We start from the raw sequence: 26,317 nt of genomic DNA on the forward strand, positions 1-26,317 counted from the left end.
TTGCAGACATCATTCACAGATTAGGAACTCCAACATCTAAACCATCAGATTTTATTCAACAAATTAAAAATATATAATTGCCCAATAAATAAAATATTGTTTTTCCGGAAACATTGGGGTTTCAGTACACTTACTGCTTAGGTGTACTGAAAAATTGTATTTAATTACAATAAAGAGATGCAGAAGTTGCTCAAATCAAATCTGCTAAACTGAGATTTCCTCAGGAATCAGTGGATATACCCGTGGGTCCCTTAATAGATCCCTACAATGACCCCAAGTAAATCCTTCTACCTGTCCTTCGAGCCATATTTCCCATCTGGCTACCTGAATGGACAGTCAATCTGGTCAGGACATTAAAAGACAGAGGCACAGAAAGCAAGGTATTTTTACTAACACTCAGACTAAGTCAAAACTGTGAGATTAGGGCACACTGCCTTCAGTTACCAAAAAAACTGTGGAGATATTAAGCATAAATATTTTCATATGTTAACAACATAATTTATGTATACATACATATATGCACATATATATACACATGCATACACATATACTAAATCAAGCAACAAGAACCTTCACTTTCACATCCAAACCTATTAATTAATTCCCCTTCTCATAAAAAACCTTTTTATGGTTTTAATAACATCTGTTGCTAGTTCAATCATTTGATTCAAGCCTGGATATTTAATTAACATGAGTGTTTGATCTTCTGCCTTCTTTGCCATTAATACAGTCCAAGCAAGAGAAGCTGAAAGAGAGATTAGTTTGTACTGCATACAGCTGGCTGCTATTAAAGCTAAACCAAGCAAGTGAAGCTTGTTTAATATCCAGTTAATTAGCAGCACAGTGAGGTATTGACAAGATTTGCTGGGCTTGTTAGTTCAGTTTGCATGCTTATTAGCAAAAGGCTTGTTGTGGTGCAGAGTCAATCCATTTAATCCCATCCATGCTGGCAGGTTGTGTCCCATGAGATCATGGAAAGAGTTCCCTTTGCACCAACTCCTCTTTCCAACTTCCTGGCTGTCAACAAAGCTGACCATGGGGTGTAAAACCAAGGCTTGTATTTTCTTCTTCCTGCATATTGGAATGGGGCTTTAGGGAACTGACTATGCTTTTAAATATATGTGTTTGGACTTGCCTTGAAAAATAAAAGCTTTGTAGAGATTCATAGAATCACAGGGTTGGAAAAGGCCTTTAAGATCATCGAGTCCAACCATTCCTGTCCTCTACTAAACCATATCCCTAAGCACTTCATGTAGCTGTCTTTTAAACACATCCAGGGATGGTGACTCAACCCCTTCCCTGGACAGCCTGTTCCAGTGCCTGATAACTCTTTTGGTGAAGAACTTTTTCCTAATGTCTAATCTGAATCTGCCCTGGCTCAGCTTGAGGCCATTCTCCCTCATCCTATCACCTGTCACTTGGGGAAACAGACCAACACCCACCTCTCTACAACCTCCTTTCAGGTAGTTGTATGAGGTGATAAGGTCTCCCCTCAGCCTCCCGAGGCTAATAAATGTTATTGCTAATACCAAAACAGGTCAGTCATTATAACTCATTTGAATATCAAAATATGAATGAAAATGACCACACTGGTCATTTTCAGGCAGATCTCAAGAGCCCCATTGCTTCTGTATAAGTTAACCCTACAGATCTCTGTTCTAATATTTCTCCTCAGCTGATGGTGTAGGTGATGGCTTGGAGTCAATAGTCAGTGCCTGCATCTCTTGCAGGCGGTTTCTGAGACTAGCAAGAATAGGCCAGTTCTTTCTGAGTTCTTTCAACAGCACCGAATGTTAAGTTACAGCAAATATTTAAGTTGGCTTCTCCTTGTCTTACAATGCAAGGAAAAATTAATCAATGGCACTGCGTGAAGACAGTTGCTAATTGGTTACCTAAAGGCAAGCTTACTCCTGGGTGTAAATATACCTTTATGGAAGTGTTAATGGATTTATAGATCAAGTTTCTACACTTGTGTTATTTTAGGAAATATGTCTGTAAGAGAAAGGAAAAAAAAATATCCTGCCAAAACACATCCATGCAGCTTGGTTGACGTGTATATACATCATTCCCTACTAAAAATAGTAGGTAACAGAATACATTGCCTTGAGTTACCATTCAAGAAATAAAATACTAAAATAACAGGTAGCTTTATCTAAAAGAGGGATAGTAATGACAGAAAAATTACGCACTTAAGATTAAAGATCATATTTTCCAAAGAGCAGAGATGGGGAAAAACACAATTAAAAGCTTTGCTTCAAACACTCACCAATTATAGGGAAGTTTTCCATCTCTCTCTAAGGATGCAAAATTGACAAAGGTGCCAGCTCCACACTCCCTGTTTCAGGAAGACCGTTGGGTAGAAAGTTACCATTGCTGGATTCAGAACATGTGCAATGATGTTGATTTAACAGACAACTCCGGGTTGCAGAGAAGTGCTGAACACACAACTAGAGATATTCCATAATAAACATAACTGAAAATCCTTAACATAGTCCTCCAAACCCAATAAATATACACCACCACCTGAGATTAGGTTTCCTAATAACACTTAAAAGAGTGAAACAAGTGAAAAGTTGATAGCATTGATCTCAAATAGACTTCCATCTTCAGTCCAGGTTTGGGCTTTCTATAGACTGGTGCTATCACTGGTTGCTGGCCTCAGTACACATGTTAAATGTTTACCTTTCTATAATAAACATTCACTGTCCCAACTCAAAGGAGATGTATAATTGTCTCCATTCGACAGGAGCATGGTAATTTTGAGTTCACAAAATAATTGTGAAAAAAACTGAATGTCCTGAATAACATTCCAGTGAATCTGCCACAAATCCGTTATTTTCAACTACAAATGATAGACTGATTTTTGATTCCTTGATCTAAGCAAACAATTGCTTGCAGCTTTTCAGTGGATTTACTTTTTTAATTTCCTCCTGGGGTTTTTATCTTCTGTGGCTAGAAGCAGTGATGAAGAGAAAAAGAAAAAGCTTTGGGCTGACTGCACAGTAATTAAATAGAAAAGAGAATTAATTTAGCTGGAATTTTCACAGAGCCAGTTACACGTAAAAGGAACAAACCACTTGAAAGAGATCTACGTGTTGTGTTTATGTGCTGCATGGAATACACAGCCAAGACTCAACACATAAATGCAGTGTCTGCTAGGTGCCCAACTGGAAGATTCTCTGCATAAATTGGGTTATTTTACATTAAATAATCTCCTTTCTTGTCACAGAACAGTAAATTAATATGAAATGTATTACACAGATTATAAAAGGATGAAGACTCCAGGACAATTCCAAAGCAAGGAGGGTTTGGAGAAACCTACACAGTTCTCTCAGGCAAAAGTATAAATTAAGTTTAAAGTGAACTGTTACAGGTAAAACCACCAGAAAAACAAAATTGAATTTCAATATTCAGGTACAAATGATTGGTGCAGACCCATGAAGGAACCACAGGTTCTGTAAAAAAAAAAATATTACTCCTACAATATAATTTTTCTCTTCATCTATTTGAGAGAATAAATCAAGATCATTACTGATACAAGTGAAAAGCGGGACCTATGACCCCTTCTTGGTTTGTGGGTCTCAGTGTACACTTGGTTGCATACAAGGACAAGATCTAGGTAAGCTCATATGCTATTTCTCATGCTGCAGTTCCCATAAGAAGGAAGTCCATATGAATGCAGAATTTGGACAACTGGAAGACCAGGATTTGGGGGCAGATAGGCACATGCCCTAAGAGAGACACTCTCAGGGCCCTGGCATGAACTCCCTTGTCCTGAAGGGTTTGGCTGCCTCTGGAATGCAGCATCCTGCACCCAATGAACAAACCACCTAATCTGTGGTTATAGAAAATCTCCTGTTCCAAACCATATGAAAAAATTGCAAAGCATCTTGATGTCCTGTTCATGTTCAGCTGCCTCAGATCCTAATCATACTTTAGGTTCCTGACACAACTCTCTTGTAATAAGTGACTGCTCTTTTTCTAGATCCGATATTGCAAAGCTCAAAATGAGACAAAGGTTGAGGCTTACAACTCAGGTCCAGAATGAAAGAAGAAAGAGGGTGAAGACATGCTGCACTTAAACAGCAGCAAGGCAACTAGTTTGAAAGTACCCTGTTCACAAACATCTTGAGTAGCACCCAGGCACACAAGCATTGTCAACAGCAACTACTGTAACAATGTGTTTGTTATTGCTTGATTATTTTTTTAATTAGCATAATTCTGAACTTACCTGGCCATTTGTAGGTGTTTTCTCCTGAGTACAACAAGAGTCACCAGCAGCAGTCCAATCAGAAGGATACTGAGGATGGCTAGCACGGAGATTACCACTACGTTGGGATTCATCTCAGTGACTGTACATACAAAGAAGGGCTCTTGGTTATTCAATTCAGAAGCGCTGATAGTTTTGTTGTTTGTTTGTTTTCTCTCTGCACGCTGATAGTGTTAATATTCTGAACAGATCTCGTTCAGCCTGGAGCGCTACTGAGAGAAAAATCTACCACTAGAGGTAAAGGGAGGCCTTAACAGTTACTGATCTCACAAAATTTCTGTGGACAAATGACTTCATGCTGGCATTTTGCTAAACTTTAGTATGTTCTGATTTCTTACTCTTTTTAATGGACATTTATAATACATTCATGTCTCCAAAGCACATTTCAGCTCTGAAGGTGTTTTTCAACAATAATCAATACCTCTTCTGACCTAAAAGCAAAATAACAGGCCGAGGCTCTGTAATATACTGTGTGGAAATTGATTTAATTATTTTGGCAAATGAATTTTAATAGACTATTCTGCTTTAAATAAGAGCTGGAATCATAATAACAAAACCTTGATTTATTTTTGTTCCATCTTACATGCTTATCAACTGTAGTACTATGAGCCCAGATAGCCTGTTCTGCTCATTATGTAAGAAACCACATCTACTTTTACGTCCACAGTTGCCTAGAGAATAATTTTTCACATTAAAAAACATGGAGATTTTTAAGCTAAGTATCAGCCACTGAACTGTCTGGAGTGCTGTATGATGTCCAGAACCAGTGACTAAAGCTACACAGCTCCCTAACTAAGCAGACAAAACACTGATCATTCTGAAGGGGAGAATTTAAAGAAAAGACCAGTGCTCTGGGCAGTTCAACACTGATAGTCTCTTTTCAGAGTCAGTGTAGAGCCAAGCTTCAGGACATGCCTGGTGAGCCTCCATCAGGGGCTATCCATTCAGAGTGGCAGCTCAAGATCCTGTGGTGGCCCTTCTCTTTTTCTCTGACCCCATCTCCACTTCCTCACTGAAAGCAGAAAGCCATTTTTTGCCTAGCAGCTCATAATTTGACTTTTTCTCTTGTTTGTGATTGGCTGAGAATACAGTTTTCCCCACGTATGTCACCAAGCAGCACCCTCATGTTCAGCCATGACATCACAAACTAGGTTCCCAATTTCTAAAACCCATTAGAGAATTGAGCCTCCAGTTTGTATTTTTCCAAGTCAACTCCCCAGCAAGGATTTTTCCAAGAAATTTTTCAAATTTTTTCACCATCCCATATGCATGTGACAGCCTCTCCACCACACAAACACACCCCAGAGCCAGCGTTACCAAGAGCAGCTTTAGAAAGCAAGAAGAAACAGATGTTGTTGCTAGAGGAGGAAGAAGAAAGCAGGCAAGTGGTGCTTACCCATGGTGGAAACCGCAATGAAAGTGGGGATGCTGGGGCTGTTGTGGCTGAAGGTGGTCACACTGCAATTGTAGGAAGTGGCAGGGGTGAGGCTAGAAATGGTCACTACATGTGAAGAGACAGTGATAGGTTCCTGCAGACATGGGGAAACATACACAGAAGTTTATATTTCCTGTAAAAGCAAGAGCACGAATCAGTGCTCCCCTCTCCACCTTCAGATATGACTTTACCTTTGATGAGGTAAAGCCAGATCTGCTAACCTGGGCCTGCCTTTGAAAAGAGGCCCAACAGTCTGACAGAAGATGGGAGAGGAAGAAGGGTGAAAACAACAGTAGCAGGCACTGCCTAGAGCACCCCAGGAAGCCCCAGAGCCCCTTGGAGAGGGCAGGAGGGTGCCTCATAGGTGGTTGGATAGGCACAGGGTTCATGGGCAGGGAAACACCACAACCCCAGCCTGGGACATCCCCAGAGGTGGGCAGAGCTCATAAGCTCTGATTACTAAGCCATCCAGGTAGGAGGAAAACAAAGTTATTTTTATTCAAAGCGTAGCCAAGGCTGTCACAATCTCCTCACCCTCATATGAATATGTGTCACCTCTGCCTCTGAGGCAGTTCCTCAGGGCATGAAGAACTGTGAGCCTTTCTCACGGCCGAGGTGGAAAACAAAGCTGGAGCAAAGCCTCTGGGTAATAACCTTGATCAGCTATCCCACACCTCAGTTTTTCCAGCTAGTAGAAACTCTTCACATATTTATACAGTGTTTTAATTACTATGTTCCTGTATATGTTTATAAATGCTGATACGGGTTTGGAAAACAAATACAACACATGAACTGACTTAAAGATACAGCTACTTAAGGTTCTCAGAAACTTCTCTGTACTCTCCAGCAGAACCAAAAGTGGGTGGCAGATGCAAAAATAGGGACACTGAGACAGTGGTTTAGACAGGGAAGAAGGAGAGGCCTTATGAATAAACACACCCCAGATGGGGAGGGCAAGATCCTGTAGAAAGTCCCAAGCAACTGATTTTTGCAGTGGGCTGTTGTCAGTTACGGGTTCCTTCTAGGCAGGCAAGGATTCCTGTCGCAGTGCAGTTCTGAGGTACATTACACAGATGAAATCACATGTGCATGAGTCAAAGAAAGGAGACTTTTATTCCCTGGGCTGAAGGGAGGGGCCATAGTTTGGCAAGTGGACTTGGTTGGACGTTTTCCATTTTCCCCGCTGGGAAATGTAAATCAGTCAAGCAAAACCCAAGATGTTCAAACCTGGAAAGCTGTTGCTTTTCATTTTGCTGATTTAAAAATGGAGGAAAGGGACAAAAATGTTCATGTAATTAGCATGGAAAATCAGAGATAAAAAATTTTCACTAGTCTAACGGGAAAGCACCCCTTTTTGCAGTTCCAAAAGGAGCAGTTTCCCTTTTTTATAAAGGCAAGAAAAAAAAAATAACCAATCTAATGAGAAATGAGCTGACAATCTCTATGTATTTCCTAGTGCCAGATGTTCATGTCAACAAATCAGACACCTGCTGAAGCTCCTGCCAAACAAAGCAGTCTTTTCCTGATGTTCTTAAAACAGATCTGCTCCGCATTAAAGCTGCAAATCCTGTTGGCACCTTCCATGCCTGACCACATCATTATTTTGAACCTCTAAGAGGATAATGACTTCACAATCTTCAGCTATTCACCATGGAAAAGGAGGAATCTAGATGTGGAATACAAACTATGCAAAAGGTAAAAGTCCATTTCAGCATATCTTTTTTTTCCTTTACTCAGTGCTGTTCTTAATTTTAAAAGAATATTAAATAAATCAGACTGGTCTTCCATAGGATTACAGAGTGTGTATGTCTCTTCTGGAATAACTGGTGGTCTGAATGGGTTTTTTTTTTACTTTTTTCTGAATGACTCCTCATTATGTGTGACAGTCCACATGACAGAACAATGTTTCACAGCATGTAATCACAGTGATTCACTATACCATCACAGTAGTTTACTATACCATCAGCTAAACTGCAAAGTAAGCCTTATATGTTGCAGTGTTGGATGTCAAATAATTAAAACTACTAGCTCTCAGTTCTTCACATTAGCAATCTAAACACTGAGCTATTCAGGTGGCCTCTGAGCACAGGTACCTAACTGGACAGAGGGAAGCAGCAGTTCATTTGTGAGGCTGAGAAGGCGAGTCTTGAAGGAAGTACCCTAAGAGACAAAATCCATGAGGAGCCACTACATTTGCAGCAGAAAGGCACTCTCTGAATAGCAGTGAAGGTCCTACTTTCCTTCTCAAACCCAGGAATAAAGACAGAAAAAAAAACAAATGCTGCATATAAAAGATCTCACAGAATCTAAATATGTCTATTTTTCCCATTTCTAATCAAGCTACCAGACCATTTTTTTTCCCTTTCTGCCTGCTAAAATTCCCTTACTTTTGTGGCCTTTTAGGTATTCCATGGTACGATGGAGCCATTTTTATGACAAGCCAAAGAATGACACCGTGCTGGATGCACATAGCTTCTGTCCAACTAGTTATAACCTCAGCAATAAGCCAGAAGTCATTTTTAATATTGCGACATAATGAGATATTTTAGTATTTTTTAATTCTTTCATAGCTTAGCTTTTTAAGATTTAATTCTGAATCACCTCACCACATTTGGTTTAATAATTTGACCCGTGAGCATAAAATGTCATTGAGAATGATACACAAAGGCTGAACAGCAGACAACATACCAGAAAAATGCAAGGCCTGGTCTCTGTTTCAGACATGAAGAGAAAAAACCAGAGAGCCACGTACATACCTGGCCTTTTGTTTCCTGCCCAGATCCAGCCTGCTGGCAGTAGACTTCAAAGAAATCAGCCACTCCTTCTTCTACCCACAGCAGAGTCACAGAGGTCTGAGTCTTGTTGACAGCAAACAGTGATTTTGGAGGGGCTGGTTCTGGTTAAGAGAAAAATCTCCTTTTATTAAGTTTATCTTTAGGTTTCCAGACAACTGAGAAGAGGAAGCCTCAAACAAAAATGAAAGCAATGCCTCATGCATTGATCTTTCATTTCCTTCAGATAAAGCTAGCTGATGTAAAGTACTGCCTCTCATGATGATAAAACTACTGCTGTAAAATGGGAAGATTATGAAGTGTCTTAGTTTTTCTTCTCTATTTAAACTGTTCTCTGTTTGGACAGTTGGATAATTCTTTACTTCCCTTTTCAGCAGAGCCCTTGTTTGAGGATGATCAGTATATTCTATTAATAGAACGATGTTAACAGAAGCTCTTTTGGGAGAAGGTGGCTGTCCATCTGCTAGCAACACTTCTGGCCTGAAAAAGTTTTGCTTCACAAGGCCTGTCCCAGGAGGTGATAATGAAACAGCTTCTCACAAGTGAAGGCCATCTAGATTCACTTAATTGTAGCAGAGGAAACAGTCAATTAGGAGTTCAAAAAAATGTCTTGTAGTCTGTTGGTTATGGGGTTTGTTGGTTTTTCTAGGCTAACGTTTAAGGGCCATTTGGGTTTACACTTGTTTCAGATAGTTGCTGGAGCTTTCTCTCCTCCCTGAAAACAGAGGTACAGATTTCAGGGGTCTTCAATTTATTGCTTCAATTTTTGTTGCTGTTGTGCCAGTTGAATGGGCAACCATATACAAGGCACTTGGGTTCCTACATGGTGAGAAGATGACAACCTTGTGATGGGACTATTGGGTTCTCCTGGGTATCAGAGATACCACGAAACATAGACAAGGGTCTGCACACAGCATCCCTGGCCCGGCATGGGATGGCTGCAGCTGTTCTCTCTGGGGCCACCTCCCTGCCCACAGGCCCCTGGGGATGGCTGATTCTCACTGCAACTCTTCCTGAACCAACCTGGAGTATGAAAACCACAGGGCAACTAGAAGGAAAAACCTTGAGGAGAAGGGAGAGTAGCAAACAGCCTTGGCACAGTGTTAAGATGAGGCATACTATTTTTCACTAGACTATTTAAAGACCAAGGCTTGAACCTGATTTTCAGCCTGAAGAATTCACACAATGGGTACCTGCAACCCCCAGCTTTCAACACCCCAGGCCTCCTGGGGTCCTTTGATTTGCCTTCAGAGAGTGCCAAGTTTGGGCTGTACATTTCTGAGATATTCTCCAGAGTTTTCAGATTTTCTAATTTATAGATGTTTAATGAAAGTTGTGATTCTCAAGCAGGGACCGGATTCCTGGATCCTGACACGCAACATACAACGTGCTATGTACAACAACATTTTGCTCTTAATTTTTTCCTCCACAAACAATTTGTTATTCTCCTTCTGTGAGAGGCTGTCACAGAAGCCTGGACATCGTGTGTAAGATCCACCACAAAAACACTTGGCACAAAGGACTTGATCAAGTACTTATAGATGTTTTGGAGATGTATCTGATCTTCAGACAATCAGACCAGTGTTCTAGGGATGGAGGCTGCCAAAATTATATTGTCATTAGAGAGAATGTTCAGGAGAGCAGAGTAGGAACATTCACATGGTTTCTTCTGTGTCACTGGGATTGCAGTGCACGTGTTGTCACAGAACTACATAGGAAAGGCGTCCTTCTCCCTTAATTACACTCCTATATCTGCTCTTGGATTCAGAAACACATTCCATCCCTCACTCCAGGTAAAAAAATGGCCTCAATTAAAATATGAGTTTTGCGTTTGGGCATCATCCCAAGCAAATCCTCCTTTGGCTTCCAGCAAATGGCTTGATTTTTCTGCAGGTGGAAAGTTGCCAGGATGAAGCAAACATCATGGAGGGAAGAATATTTGGCAGGAATGCTTAAGTGACTGCCAAGTGCTGAGTCGTCTATCACTTAGAGTCAGTTCCCACTACTGCTAATTACAACTCCCATTGCTCCCTCAGAAAGAGAGAGAAGGAAAACCTCTGGTAAAATATCCTTACTGATGTCTATTTAAAGTGAAAACAGCATAAAGAGAAAAAAAACCAAAAGCACCACAAAAACCTAAAAGCCAACAACCAGAAGTCTAGAAGTGGCTTATCAAAAAGGAACTCACTGAAACTTCACTGCCAGTGAAAGAGCAGAATAACTATAGTAGTTCATTAAGAGCCTGTTGTCTGTAAGCAAAGGACAACTAGGCTGCAGCGTGTGCTACATGAATAATACATGGCACTAATGGACCTGTCAGGAAGATAAAGCAAGCTGCTATTTTGAAATACCCCTCTAAAAAATGTGTGCAATGATAGCGATGGGGGGGATATACTCACCCTCACACATCCACCCACTCATTCCTGGGAATGAACACAGGCACCTAACTGTGCACAGATACAAGGCAGTGGGAAGGAAGGGAAAATCCATGGAATTTGTCTACATTTTTCAAATATTCCCTTTGGTGAAAAGACCTGGAAGAGCTTCAGATTCTTGTGGCTTTACTGCTTGTCCCAGCACTGTTTAAGAGATTTGAATAAGAGCTATCGAGAAAGATGAACAGGCAATGATAGCTTCAAGACCTCTAATTCAATTAGAAATTACAAAGCACTTCAAATTCACTTCCTTCACTGTCACTCACAAAAGGTTTATTATGCACACAGAGAAGATAATCCAGTTTGAAATTACTCACTCCTCTTTACCCACCTTTACAGGGAAGTTAATGCCTGTAAAAGCAGTTAGGCACTTGAAAATTTCACAGCTTTTTGTGTCTAGGGGTCAATAATTCTATATGCATGCAAATAGAATCTTTCAAGGCAGAATGGTGTAGTGTCCAGTCTTCCTCGCAGGTAAAGGAAGATGTTGGACAGAAAGTTGTATTTTAAAGTGCTACCAAAAGGATGAAGCTCCTAAGTCTTTTTCGTTTCTTTGAGTGAATTATACATATTTCCCTTAGAATGATGCTGGGTTCCACAACCATGAATCTGACTGGTTTTGTAAAGAGAACTGTCATTAATTTGTATCTAAGAGTACATGCTTGGTGTTGGAAGACTGGAAATATCCAGAAAGACAGGACTTGCAGAGAATGGACCCAGAAACAGGCTTGTCAAAACCAAGAAACATTCTGCTTTGTATTGAAAAGTTTAGCTGTGAAGCCTGAGTTGCTGCTTCCCAAAACTGCTGGTGTTCAACTCCTTAGGGAAGCAAATACAGAGCACTAAGGGATTTCCACTCTCCAACTTCCACTTGCAGTCACATTTTCCCACTCTTGGTCCTTTTGATCAATACTATTTTAAGAGAGTAGCTTTGCATACAGAAATGAGGCAACCATCACAGCAAGGTGAGGTGAAAATCACAGCTTTGCAGAAGAAATGCAGTCACAGGTACATGACACCGAAATGAGGAAGACACTCAACGTGCTGACACTTTTATAGTCAAATTAGAGGAGGGGTGAGTTTATAATTTACAAACAAGCATTCCTTACCTAATTTCACAAGCTGGGGCAGGGAAGTATTGCTGCCTCTTTCAGTACAAGCAGTCACTGAAAGGTTGTAAATGTCCCCCGGCGGCAAGCTCAGCACCGCAGTCATCACGTTGCGTGTTACCTACAATAATTACAGAATGCAACTGTTAGACGCCACCCAAACCAGATACCTTTCTAGTAAAATTAATCTGGTCGCTTAATATACTACAAAGAAAGTTGTGTGCACCGCAGCAACGCCTTCTGCATCCTCCAGGCTTGTTATGTGACCCAGTTCCCACGGACGCCAACTGTGGAAAGCCATGGTGTTTGGCAGAGAGAAGACAATCTTAGGTGCTATTTTTTTGTATCACTAATGAAAATTTAAGGAGGAAAGAAAACCTCCCTTGTACCAATGAGAGTGCTCTGGCATCTAGGGTTTTTGCAATGTGGAAAATGCTAACTGACCCGTGGATTTGAGTCTGTTGGAGTGTTACAGGCATTTGAATCAGATGAGGCACCTCCAAGAACAGTACACAAGACACGTGTGAGCAAGCCTTTATATATCCTAAGAACCCGCAAATTAAATCTGGCTGGGCAAGTCTAACACCTACCTGGAGACCCGTTGACTTGGCAATAGATCCCAGGGCCTGACTTCATTCACTTGCAAGCTTGAAACCAGATATGATCCAAAACTGATCTAAGCTTCAAAAGATTGTGAATACCCTCTTCCTATTCTTTTAAGGGTAAGTTCCCCATTCCCCAGGGTCACAGAGAAAGATGGAGATCTCAGACACACAACAGACTGTTTTTGGAGCACAGACTATCTACTAAGGGCACATTCAGGAATCTCATGCTGGTTTGCACAGTCAGTTTTCAGGCTGAAGCTTTCAGTTTCAAGAGGGCTAAGTAGACCTGAATAAAGACTACCAGGACCATGCACGTTATTTTGGTCACTTGTTTAAAAAACAACCAACTTCTGAGTCTTGGGAAGTATTCAAACAGTAGGAAGAGAAAAAAAAATAATCATTACTTGGTTACTTTACCTATTTATTTCAATAACTTTACAAGAAAAACAACCACAATAATCTTAAGAATCTTGGTAAATCAGAAGGAGGGAGTACAATGTAGCATGATTTTTAAAGGAAATTATTTCTGAAATTGACTAACAGAGCTTAGAAGAAGAAGTACCCCCTGCAGCCTGCAAACATACAACCATATTTACAAGTATGAACAGTACCATAGTTAGCTGTTGAAGGACTTTCTTAAAGAACACTTGCTAGGTTCTCTAGTTCTGAAAAGAAAGAGAAATACTCCTAGAGACATCTTTGAGGTTTTATTTGTAGATACCCTCTATTTTTAATCTGTTTAATCTAGCATTCAACATTAGTTATCAGATAATTTCATATTCAATTTATATTTATTCAATCAAAGAATTTCTTATGAAAATATTTTTTACCAGAAACAGTAGTACAAAAGTTAGACCTTTTCCCGGATGAATGATAATATTACAGAGATGACTTTTGGAAGGAAGGGAGAGATATCACAGCACAATTTTCTTTAAATTCAAATGCTAGAAAACTTTAGGGTGAGGGGAGATTGGAGTTTTCTTCCTTGTTTAAAAACAAAGATCCAAATACCGGAAACCCCTGCTGCTCAGAAATGTCATGTTTTTGATCAGTTCTACTAATCACATAATTAGACTCATGCTGCAACAAGCTCCAGGTGGGTGTGCTCTGGCAGCCAGTAGGAATCAAACAAAAAAACCAGGGTTTTAAATGTAAATCCAAATAAAAATTGCTCATGAATTTGCCCTTACACTGAAAATCCACTTCCCGTTCAGCATCTGCTGAGTCTTCAGCTGTGTAAGTGAAACCTTTCATTGAAAAAGACCAGACACTTTCTCCCTGTCAGTGATTAAAAGATCAACAGCAATGCAGAACAGTCACAGGCCACAGGCTGTATGAAGCCACTACATTCCTGTGCCACACTGCTCCACTGTTATTTCAAACACTTCTCAATGTATATCCAGGGACAGTTCTTTTGCTTCAGGTCAAACATGCGTCTCAGGGCTGTGGACAGGACTTTAATCAGGGCTTTAATCCATAGCTGAAAACCTTGGGTTTCTTCTTCTTCTAAGTGATTTTTAAATATGCTCAGAGTTCAAGAGAGTATGCCAAGAACACATCTTCACATCTGACAAGTTTTCTAAGAAACATGCACATTCAGGGTGAAATCCTCATCCCACCAGTTACTGGAACTTGTATTTAAATAGAAAATGAAAAAAAAAAAAAAACCCCAACCTTAAACTTATGCGGATGTCTTTTTGATAAAGTCAGAAAATGGGAAGTGATAGTACCTGGCCTGAACGAATGGAAAAACCTCAGCCAGTAGTGTAGTCTGGTTATTATTAAATAGAAACTGAAAAGGCCAAATCTGTTCACTAAAAAATACTACCTGCAGCTTACGAGTTTATAAGCTATTTTTAAATTCTCACCTAATAATTTATACAATACATGTGTGGGATCACCATAAAACCATTTTGTCCACTGGCTGTTTTGTTTTGAGAGCTTCAGTCTTTGGAAGTGTGTGCTAACACCATAAAATAACTTTGACTGATCAGGCTTCTACCAATCTTTATCAACTTGCTTAAACTTTGTAATATAAAGTTATCAGCTCTCTCCTCCCCCTCCCCCCCCCCAAAAAAAAAACAAAACAAAAATGCCAGAGAAATGAGTGACACCCTCCCCACTTGTACTTACGCTCTTCTTGATTTTTTTCTTTCCTTCTGCAATGACCATCCAATGCAGCATCCTGGAATGAGAAAGGTCAGTACCATCTCCTCCATAGGTCCAGGTGATGTACAAAAGGTGGTTGTAATATTCTATGGAGGTAATCTCAGGTGCCACTGGTGCTGAATGAAGAAGGCAAATGTGTTATAGGGAGTTGATTACTGAATCCAGTAATAAACTTCTGCATAAGGATACGGTTGGGCAGAGACAACCATGCACCTGCAGTTTTCCAAAGAGCTTATTTTTGCATGAAAAATTATGTCCACCTTTGTTCCCAGGGCAGAAGTCCCACCTTCACAGAAGGCAGCCATCAGCTGACAGCCATTTAAGCAACAAGTGCCTAGTCTACAAGCATATGGTAGCTACATTATTAGGGATTAGGTGAAGCAGCTGCTGTCCCTCCTCTTCTTACACACACGCAGCTCCTCCCCAGTGCTGTCCCTGCAGCCGCACAGGTCAGACTGCCCCACCGCAGCACTGTCAGCCTGTTTGATGGCTTGTCTTGCACTGAGGCTGCCAGACAGCCCTTGGCTCCTTGTGTAGCCCAAGAAGAAAGAGAGCAACCCCTAGAGGCATTCCTCTCCTCTTGAAATAGGTATTTGAAGTTACCTCCTGGAGGTGTCTCTCTATTGATTGCAGAGGGAGTACAGTTCATCACCTCACCTCGATCCCTACTTTGGAGGCTTGGGCCCCCAGGGAGGATTTCAGTTTAAACCGAGTAGAGATCCCCAAGTGAAAATCAGCGATGGGTAGAGATCACAACTCCCTCCCAAAGGACAATCAGTGGGATAGCCTGGACAAAGCGGGGAACGGTGTGCTCGTTCTGTCAATGGAGAAGCATCAGCCCAGCCCTGGGTGCCAGCCCGGCCTTGGGAGCCAACCCATCCCTGGGTGCCAGCCCGACCCTAGGTGCCAGCAGCCGAGACGAAAGGCACCTCGGATGGAGCTCCCGACTGGGAGCTCGGGTCTGTTTGAGAGGACCACAAGATGTCACTGCTGCTTTCGGGAACGCCTCTGTGACTTTTTCCACGGAGACGTTTCTGAGCGCACAGATTTACCGAAAGTGATGGCTGAGACAGGCAGCCAACACAATGCACCGACTATTGAAAGCCGTCTAAAAACGTTTGGTAAGGCTATTCTCTCAAATTAGTCTTGAAAAGGTCCTTTTATGCTGTTGAGAGGAAGCAACCTTATTGAGTATAAAATCTTTAAAGCAATCTTTCAACTTCTAGGCTTCCCAGTCCATCCCTATGCAAGGGCTGTGTGTGTATCCCTTACAATTTCATGTCAGGACCAGCATGAATCTACACTAATCTCCTCCTATACCCAAATATTGATGACACACTTTCCTTCTTAATGTTCACAGAGCTGTTTGCTTTAGGGATGAGGCAATGAGTGTTCAGGTTATTTGAAATGAGTCTTAAGGGCCCGGGCTTGCACCATCAACTCCCCGGGCACCATGTACCTCCAGGAGCTGAGCAGCACTGAGAGGCTGTAGGAAACTACAACCTGTTACAAACCTGGCCTGAAGTGACAGCTGAAAGCATCACAGGAACCAACAGATGCATCAGTACTCACCAACAGCCTGTTTGTTTTGCTCTTTTTGCCTCTCCAAAGCTAAAAGCATTCTCATTGTAAAAGAAAACGTTGGTGGTCTAAAGCGCCCTCGCTTATGATTACTTTAAATCCAGCTGTTTACAGCAGGCGGCATTAAAAGCTCATTAGTCACCACAGCAACACTGGCAGCACAACCACCTCTCCCCTGCATTAAACTAACAGTGTGCAACTGTTGCTGCAGGAGCCTGAGAGAAGAAAGGATGTTTCTGGTAAGTCTCTGGGATCCCCCAAATCTCTCCCTGTTCTCTTGGGGGCATCTGACCAGTTGTCATGAGACAGAGCCATATATCGTCTGGTCTCTTCTAATACCCTTTTCATTACAAGTACTGCAGGTCAGTAAAGCCCCAGCCTAGCTACAGGCTCCACATGAGCAGCGGGATCCTGTGTCAGGGAAATAGCATGTCTGCTCTGAGCTCGCTGCAGGGCCTGGTCCCAAATTCCCAGATGATCCTTCTGCTTTGTCTGAAAAAACCCAGATTATGTTCAGGTGCAGAGGTTAGCTTTCCAGTTAATACACAGAAGAACTGGCAGACGGTGTCCTGTCAAGAAGATTACAGAACCTTCACTCTAGTATTTTAAAACATAGGGCTTTTTGGTGTTCTTTCGCCTGTTTGTTTTAATTCCTGACAACCTGTGCAGAGGAGGTAGTGCTGTTCAGAATGATGCAGAAAGGGACCAAGAGCTCCATAAAACCATCTGTTCCCTCCCTGGAAAGAAAGGGGCTAAGGGTGATGAAGAACTCTGCAGTCCCCTGGTAACTTGAAAGAGTGAAAAGGCAGCAACCGCAGGGGACAAGCATTTCAAATCCTCAGACATGAAAAACCGACATGCCACTCTCTCACGAGTTAGCCTGACAGTGAGTGGTTCCTGGACAAAGCTGAAGAGTTTTCGAGTGCAATAAGGCAATCAGAGGACAGGAGTGTATTTAATGCTCACACTCAGTGGCGACCATCTAATGCTAAGTGCTTGTAATTTGATCAAATCAGATTTGTTTGTTACAAACCTTCCCTGCAAACGCTATGATCTGGCTCACTGCTATGAAACGCTTTCATCAGTACTCTGGAAGTAAAAGCACTGCTGACGAGCCACGCAAGTAACATGGCAACTGGCAGAGGTGGGGAGGATTTGGACAGGGCCCCCGTGAGCCTTTTCAAACAAAAGGTATTGCAAAGTGCCAGGTGCAAAGCTGAGTCTTTAGGAAAAAGGGATGCAGACAGCACTTTCCAAACAACAAATTCTGGAAAGCAGCTACCCTAGGAAGGAGTTACAAGCCACAGAACAGAAGCAAATCAACACAGCCCTCCAGTGTGATGCCATAGTAAATGCAATCATCTAGATGCACAAACAGGAGAGCACTGAATAGGGAGCTGATTTTGCCTCTGTAGGAGTATTTAGCAGGCTGGTATTACACTTTCAGTTTTCACATACTTTGGTAAAGACAGTAAAAATTAGAGAGGCAAAGTGTGTGGGGGGGAAAGTAACATGAGAAATTGCCTTACTGTGAGAGCAACTGAAGAGTTCAATGGAAGCAATTTATCAACAGAAAAGAATGAAACTAAATACTGTATAGGAAGTGGGGGGAGGGAGCTTTGTGTCTCTTCAATCAATAAGAGAAAAATGTAACAAGAATCATGGACTAGATATTAAAACTAGAAAAACCCACATCAGAAACAAAGGACAAACCTTTGATAATAAGAGGAATTAAGGATTGGTACAACTTTCCAGTTGGATATTTCTGGATATTTTCACTTGAGACCAGATGACATTTATGAAGAGAGGTTTTGCCGACCACAAGTGGATGACATTATCTAAGAGATTTACCCATTCCTGATTTTGCCTACATCTGGTAGTTACGGAGTTGATCCATTTTCCATCTAATGGCAGGAACAGCCTCTCCTTTCCCCATACAGAGATCTAGACTGATCCTACCAACACCTTGTATTTTGGAATAACCTTAATCTCCCTAATTCCTGCTATGGGTTTCTGGAGACACAATACTGAAGTGCGAGGGCCCCACTGGAACATTTCCATTCCAAAACGCTGAACCTGGTACTCAAATCAGTTGCACAGGACATTTCTCTCTTCATACAGCAACCAACCAGCTGGAAAATTGCTTCCTTATAGTGCTATAGAAAAGTTGATTGATGTCAAAGGACAATGAATATCCCTGGAGACCCTTCACGGGGCCCTGGTGGGTGCTATGAGTTTCTGATATACTGGACAAGTGCTAGGATTTTTCTGCAGTGTAGCTGGGGATCAGAGATCTCAGGATGGGAAGGTTCCTGATGCCTTTCAGTGGAGCTAGGACTTCACCCACTAATAATTTTTCTGTTGAGGCTCTGCCGAGCACAGGTGCTATATTAATCATCACTGCAGATGGGTCTTACTCCGTTCATTCCTCAGCTACATCCTCTTAGCATCTCGTCAAAAAGAAAACTGGAACTAGGCCAGCATCTGTTTTGGAGGGAGTGGCTGGGGCCTTGTAGCCTGATTTTTCCCATAATTTGATTTCTACAGCTGGAAAAGATGAGCAAGTCATACTTTATTTCCTCTCACAGTGCATCTGAATTATTTATTACTTTCAATCACCTTCTGCAAGGTGAACTAAACAGTGGTATTTAAAAGCAAAGTGGTTCAATAGGGAACTTTGACTTAACCAGCCTGGATGTTAGGAACATGTGGCAAGGCACTACCAGGAGCCCTGGTATGCTCTTCCCTCTCTGACTGTTCAGTTTGACATATCGAAGATTTGAACCCAAAGAATCTGACAGGAGACAACGGAGTGTGCTAAATGCAAGGCTGGTGTCAACTGCAAGAGCACGATCCATGCGGCTACACCAGTTTACTGTATCTGAGAATCCAGACGACAAATGGCTCATCAGCACCACACAGTTTCCCAAGGCACGGTTACCCAGTGTGGGTACAACACGCTGCTCACAGGAGCACCCCTCCCTCCCTCAATCTCTCCCTCCTTACCATGCAACAAGCAAAAAACCACCCGTCAGAGAAGGCAGGGCCTAAGGATAAGAATAACGCACTACCAAACATGCTACCTGCCTCGGCCTGCCTAAGAGCATACGTAGCTACTACCAAGCAAGCTAAGGTGCAGTCATGGTCTGACCTGGGGTCTACTGGGAAAGGGAAAGAGGAGGGAAAAGTATTTGGAAGCACTGCAAATACAAGGAAAAAAGTTTCATATCATCAGCAAGCCAAATAACTCAGATTCCTATTTACCTATTAACCTCTCAATGTCCAAAACATACACTGTCCTAAAACCAGAGTAGGATCACTGGCCCTTGCTGGAGCTGATGGAGAACTGGAACAGAACAATCAAACACTGAGCTTCAAACCAGGAAATTACATACGTTAAAGCAGCCCTCAGAGCTTCCTTAAAAGGTCACAACACAAACCTTATAGCTGCTAAGTGCCCTAACTTGTAAGCATCGGCAGGTGAAAAAACAGCACCTGAGTCAGGCCTTCCCAGCACCTCAGCTCCTGGGACCAATCCCGCAGTCTTTTCAGGCAGCTGCTCACCTGTTATGAAGCTGATGGTGGAGCTATCACAGCAGCTCAGCTCAGGGTCCCCCCAAGTCACCATGGTGACCCGGAAATTGTAATACCAAGCAGGCAGCAGGTTAGCAATTCTCTATAAAATGACAAAAGACAAACAGAACATCAGCAGGAAATTCCCCAGCATGAGATGTGACTAATAAATCACGACAGTATTTACAAACCCAGAGCCCAGACGTGCGACCATTATATTGAGCTTCCCACTCCTTTCTCTGCTGGAAACTTCTGTAACTTTGGGATTTCAATTTATTCAAAAATCTGTACAGTGAAAGCAAGCACAGTTGTGGCAGTTCTACTTTTTTTTCTTGGTCCCAGGTCCCACCCTCCACTGGAGCCTTTCATCGATTTCCAGGGTAGCAAAAACAGTTTCCACAGAACCATCTTCCACCACACAATTCTGGCTTGATGGAGGCAAAATATTTAACTGGGAAATGTAGGCTTTTCCATTTCATTAAAATAGGGTTCAAGGGTAAATTAGAAACAAAGTTTTTGACTTTGGTATTGTCACTTCAAAAGAGTTATTTTTTTCCAATTTTCAAAGTGCACTTCAGTTTCTATAATTTATTATAAATGAAATATGAATTAAACATAAATGACTTATGAGACGTAAATTCTATATATAAATACAAATGGGATATAAATGAAGTATAAAACACAATATATTTTACAATACTGTATGTAATATTTAAGTTAAAATTCAAATAATCCCCCTGACAGCACAAAACACTTAAAATGTTTAATTTTATGTTTAAATGAAAAGCCTCGCGATATTTTTAAAACTCAAAATAAAAGTAAATTGGAAAGAATGGGAAGTTTCAAGAAATGAGAAATTGCTATTTTTACAGATCTCTGCTGTTTGCAGTGCCCTTCGCTCCTCCCCAGATGCTACAAGACAATCCAAATATAGGGTTTGTAGACTATTCTCTTTATGCTTTTTAGAAAGAGCTGTATCCGATTAAAAAGAAAACCGTGAAGATGCTTGGTCGTCTGCTGACATACCCGTGGTATAGTACTGAAAATACCAAGGTTGCTTTGAACAGATTAAAACAAGATGCAGACCACAAAATGAATGGGGCAACTAAACAGAGTGAAAGGGCAAATTCAGTTCCAAAGGTTTTCACTAAGTCATAAACCTTCAGGAAATAATTTTTGATCTATGCTGTCTGATAGCTTGATTATTGATTCCCCTCTCTTCTCACTGGGCTTGCTTCAGAATACACCACTTGGAGATGTCAGTAGGTCATAGGGAAATTTCTGGGACACGGTGGGATTCTGCAGCATAAGTTCTCCAATATATTCGCTGGGTATTAAATGCTGTAAGAGAAGACCCAGGATACACCCTTTCTAATTCAGGCTTCTTAAAGAAATGCTCGCTTTAGCTGCGATATAGTACTGTTGCATTTCAGACTGAAATTCAGATGAAGGAATTCCAACTTGGCTGTCTTGAACAGGATTTGCAACATGAAAGGGACAGTATCACCTCATTTTCTAATGAACCACATTAACTCTGGAAGATGGCATTATTTCTAAGACGATTTGGTTCACTCAGGTATTAACCTAATTGTGCTGAGTCATGATTACAAGATATTAATTACTCATTTGGTAAATTATTTTTGGTTTTAATTTCCCTGGAGATTTATGTGCTAGATTTACAGTCACGTACCCAATTACAGTTAAGCCACTGTAGCCAAAATGACTCCATAAATGGTACTATGCAAATCAATTACAGTAAATCACTGTGGCTCTCACCAGCAGCAAGTGTTATTGCTATCTTTTTTGCATACTCCTAACTTTGTGACCAACTAATTTCAGCTAAAATTGCTTGCTGTCTTTTGCTACAGCGGAGTCTGAATAGGACAAAACTTGTTCACCTTCCCTGGGAAACAATGGAAAGGAAGAGACAATTTTCACTTTATTTGTGCAAAGATATGTGTGCTTGTATGCGTATGTGTGTTCTTCTAGAGACCAGTCTCCACCTAGTTAAAATCCTGGTATAAGTCTTTGTAGCCTCAGAAACACAAAGGCTATTTTCATGGGAGCATCTCTGCAGCTAAGCCTTCCAGATGGCACACTGCAAGACCAGCCCGTAAGCCCCAAATCCATGTTATCAATATTAATTATGCAGATAAGGCTTTGGACTATAGTCCCCAAGGAGATGATGGAATTTTTAAGCCTTGACTGACAAACTGACCCACAAACTGAAGCTGCCTTTGGATTTGCTGAAGATGCCCATTTGGCAACAAAAAAGAGATCTCCTATCTGACTGCTCTCCTTAAACTTTAATATGGTTCAGCTGGCATCCCCCTTCCTTCAGAACAGAAAATGCCGCAAGCATCCTGGCCATTTTCTCTGCTTTCCCTGGGAAGATGTGCCAGGCTTGAAGGCAAATATCTGTATTCATGGGGGAAAGGCTGATGAAAGAAATGTCACAAGGTGCCACACAGGCATGGCACAGCAATAGTCAGTAATGGTCACTTTACCACAGAGGCAGTTAAGGAGACAGTTGCTGCTATTTCATAGTAGGTTGTCCACTCGGAGGTCATCGTTGATGGGTTGAAGTAAAACATTTCTACTACATATTTCCTGAACACCCCGAGGAAAGGTCTGTTCCAGCTCAAAACCACAGCAGTAGGTCCCAAAGGGTAAAGTGTCAGATCCTTTATTCCAGTGGGCACTATAAACCAGAAATTGTGATTAGTAATGCATGTGTTGTCAGTTATGCTTTAGTTTAAAACAATACCTCTCCTTAACTAAGTTCTACTGATTTCTGATTTTTTTTTTCCTGAGAGCTTCTTTGTCACAAGCAGTCAAATGCCATTTTTTTTCAGCACTTTTTCTGGATTTTGTTATGCCTACTTTTTCAGAAATGGCCACAGACTACTTGGTGTTGGCTGCTTAGCCTGAGGTGAAGTACAGGTCTTGCTTTTTCATAAATGGATGGTTCTATCGTACTTTGAAAAGCAGGATGTTAAGGAGGTATTTCAAGTTGCTCAAAACAAAAGCATCAAAAGCTATAACGCTTTGGAAGATGAAGACTATGAGAAAGAACAGTTTTCATGTCTAGCCCTCCTCCCCTGGGGAACTTAAAGGTGCTGTCATGCATTGCTATTCTTGCCTCACAGACGATGACACTGAGAAAGATGAGTCAAGTGATTTAAAAACCGTCACTTAAGGGTCATCTCCTGCAACCCTTACTTGTCTTGAAAGCAATTATTCTTCACGACTTAACTGAGGCTACTTAAATAAGTACTTTGCTAACATTTGCAAGGGTCACACAGCTCAGCTATCACATGCCGGGTCAGAGCCCAGACCAGCACCCAGATTATTCAGCCCATGTTAGCACACGATTGCCTTTCCCTTCATAAATCATTTATCACATCTTCTCTTTGCTTTCCCACAAGTGTTAATACTCTTTCAGTGAAAGGCAGGCTTAGGATAAACATGTGGAGAACTGAAAATTTTTTAGAGTGTATGTATTTCAGTTTCATTCATCAGGTGCCACCACTGAGGATTTCACATAACCATTGTTCAGCTCTACAATTTTAATATCAAATTCAATATCTTGTTATCAAATGAAAATTCAAGATCCACCATTAAATTCAAGAAAGCCAAGGCATACTCAACTGAAGTTGGTGATGGTCATGTAGTACTGCAGGAGACAAGCCAGCTCTCCTGGGTCTTAGCACTGTGGCCTTCAGACTGGGCCATGTTACATCCTTCATAAAGAACATTTGCAACTAATGTCTTAACAGCAGTACCTCACACTTCATGAGACAGTGGGAATGAATCACTTCTAGGAAATGCCTGCACCTCTCCATGCATCACAGACCACCTGCAGCTCAATCTGGCTACACATAAGTGAAATGAATCCCGCCCCAAATGACACAGGCCATGAGAACTTCTAGAGACAAAAATATATTACAGTGTCCAAGGGTGAAGACAGTTCTTTCCATGGGGCACTCTTTGTGGGAATCCTGGTCATAGCTGCTCTCTAGTTAGGTTTGGTAATAATGTTTATATGTGAAATATCTGTCTTCCAATGAAGGAGTATTTTCCCCACCTCCATAATGGGCTAGACAATAAAAAGTATATTAAAAAAAAGTATTCTCAATAAACATTCCTTGCATTTGAAATAACCAATATGATGATTTCCTACTCCTTCATGGGCTCTAGGGCTTATTGATTATAATATAGATAATTATAATCAAAATAAACATCTCAAACAGTAGATTCAAGGGTTACCAATGGAAAATGTAACAGGATCAGAAGGTGGTCCAACCAATGGTCCTTTCCGTAAGTAAACCACAACTTGGTACTGGGCACCAGGAACAAGATTTTCAATGAGGCTGCTGCTTGAATTCACCTAATAGCAGAGGAACACATCACATATGAAGCATTTACTTGGTTAATTAAAAGCATATTGAGACTGCACTTGAACTACTCCAGTTACAAAAGGCATGATTCTGAGCACACTGGCATCAGCAGCTAAAATTCCATTCATCAAGCCCAAAATGGCAAAACTGCCAGAGAAGTCGGGACTGGCTTGACAAATGGCCTAACTCAGAGAATAGCACTTGCCTTGCTGCGTAAGGTCAGCTGCCACACTGCAGACTCACTCTCTCCTATTCTCAACGTTTATTGCAATAGCCAGGCTGCATTATTCATATTCAGGTGACATTATTCAGGCTGGAGTATTTAGATCAGGTGTTCTCAGTAAAAGACGGAGGCTTTTCATCGGCCATCTGATTCATCGGCAGCTACGGGAGCTGAAGGCAGCGTTATGGGAAAGCTTCCTTCTGATGTTAAGTGGCAGCGTGGTGAAATCAGAGAAGAATCACTACAAAACCTGACTTGTGATTTTTCTTTTCAGTTTGAAGTATCACCATTGAAATACCTGTGGTGCCACACCACGTTTCAGTCAGAGGTGGAGGCAGAATGCCCAAACCAGTGATTCCTGGTCTGATGTAAAATGAGAAATCCTGCAGATCCAGCTAACAGTAAACACACAGAGAATCTTTGAGGAAAGCACTTCAAGCACCCCTTCTACAACTGCAGGCTGATACTTCCTAGCAGTATTTTCTTCGCAGCCATTCCAAAGTCTGTATCACAGCCACCCTTGGGCTGGTGGTTTACTGCAATCAAAATGTGACTATGTGAGTGCCAGCACAGATTTAGTGAGGAATGGAATTTAAGAGGTGCTTTGGAAAGCTGAAACACTTTTAAATCATGCACAATGTTAGAAATGGATAGAACTCTGAATTTTGCCCTTTTCATCTTCTCAAGGAGAATTCAAAACAACGGCCATTAATAATTGCAGACATAACAAGCTGACAAAATTTGATTAGAGGTGGTACAAATATCTTTAATGACCAAAAAAATATTAACTGCATTCAGATCTTTCTACCTAATTGCAATAAATATGCATTTAATTTACAGGTATCTCATTTATTCACAGATTAGCTTTAGCTAACTGGTTTTGACTCTGTAAATGAATCCTGTAGCACTTGCTTTGACCATTATGTACAAACTTGTGATCTGTGCTTTATAATCAGTTACCTACTGTATCATTTTGCTTCCTGATTAAATGAGTGCACTTTTAAAAAACAGAAGGAAAATTACTCCTGAGATTACAGTCTGATTCTGGAAGACAATTCTCAAATTGTCATGAAAAGACACTTCCAAACATTTAAGTTCAGAGCCATTCTTGGAATAAAACTCAAAACAAAGATTAATTTTAAAAGAAATTTTTAAAGGATACAGACAGTCAGTATTAATCAACTTGTGGGGCTAATCACAAAGTTGAAGGAGATGAAGATATACTGGAAGTGTTGGTGGACTCCTTCCATTCCCATGGGTGAGCTGAGGATACACGCTCCTCCATCATGCACATTTGGGGAGCCAGACAAAACTGGCGGCACTGCTCAGACATTGGCCTTATCATCATGGTAAGGTAACTGAGATGTGGGCTAAATCCTCTTCCTAGTTGAAGGCATGTACCACTGAAAGCCACAGGACTGGAATTGGGGGTGTACTCACTGAGGCTTGGGGTTCAGGATTCTTGATCACTACAAACATGTTCTATATAGCAGCCCTAAAGAACCGTTGTCTATCCAAAGCAAAGGTACTCTGAATTACTTTCCTTCCCAGTGCTGACATCTTTTTTTATGAATGAAAAGTAGAGCTGACTTCTCATCAGCTCTAAACTTCCGAAAGTTGAGAGTCAGGTTCTTTATTCGTATGTAAAGTATCTAAGAAAGAATTTATGCTAGTTCAATTGGAAGCACGTATGCGAGCACTTTGCTTAATACAAACGTATTACAG

General features: G+C 41.2%; 1 protein-coding gene across 1 annotated transcript in view; it reads right to left on the bottom strand.

Moving 5' to 3' along the window:
* PTPRO (protein tyrosine phosphatase receptor type O) overlaps positions 1–26,317 on the bottom strand; it is a gene marked incomplete at both ends in the record, with an annotated part of 157,628 nt that overhangs the window by 19,312 nt on the left and 111,999 nt on the right. The window contains 9 exons of the mRNA XM_084275253.1: positions 2,267–2,335; positions 4,232–4,352; positions 5,667–5,799; positions 8,462–8,601; positions 12,042–12,162; positions 14,780–14,931; positions 19,961–20,072; positions 22,477–22,670; positions 24,239–24,359. Coding sequence (XP_084131379.1) covers positions 2,267–2,335; positions 4,232–4,352; positions 5,667–5,799; positions 8,462–8,601; positions 12,042–12,162; positions 14,780–14,931; positions 19,961–20,072; positions 22,477–22,670; positions 24,239–24,359 — 1,163 coding nt within the window. The remainder of the gene's footprint in view (positions 1–2,266; positions 2,336–4,231; positions 4,353–5,666; positions 5,800–8,461; positions 8,602–12,041; positions 12,163–14,779; positions 14,932–19,960; positions 20,073–22,476; positions 22,671–24,238; positions 24,360–26,317) is intronic.

Source organism: Gallinula chloropus, assembly GCF_964237585.1.
Source record: "Gallinula chloropus genome assembly, chromosome: 1".
In the NCBI taxonomy this organism is placed as follows: Eukaryota; Metazoa; Chordata; class Aves; order Gruiformes; family Rallidae; genus Gallinula; species Gallinula chloropus.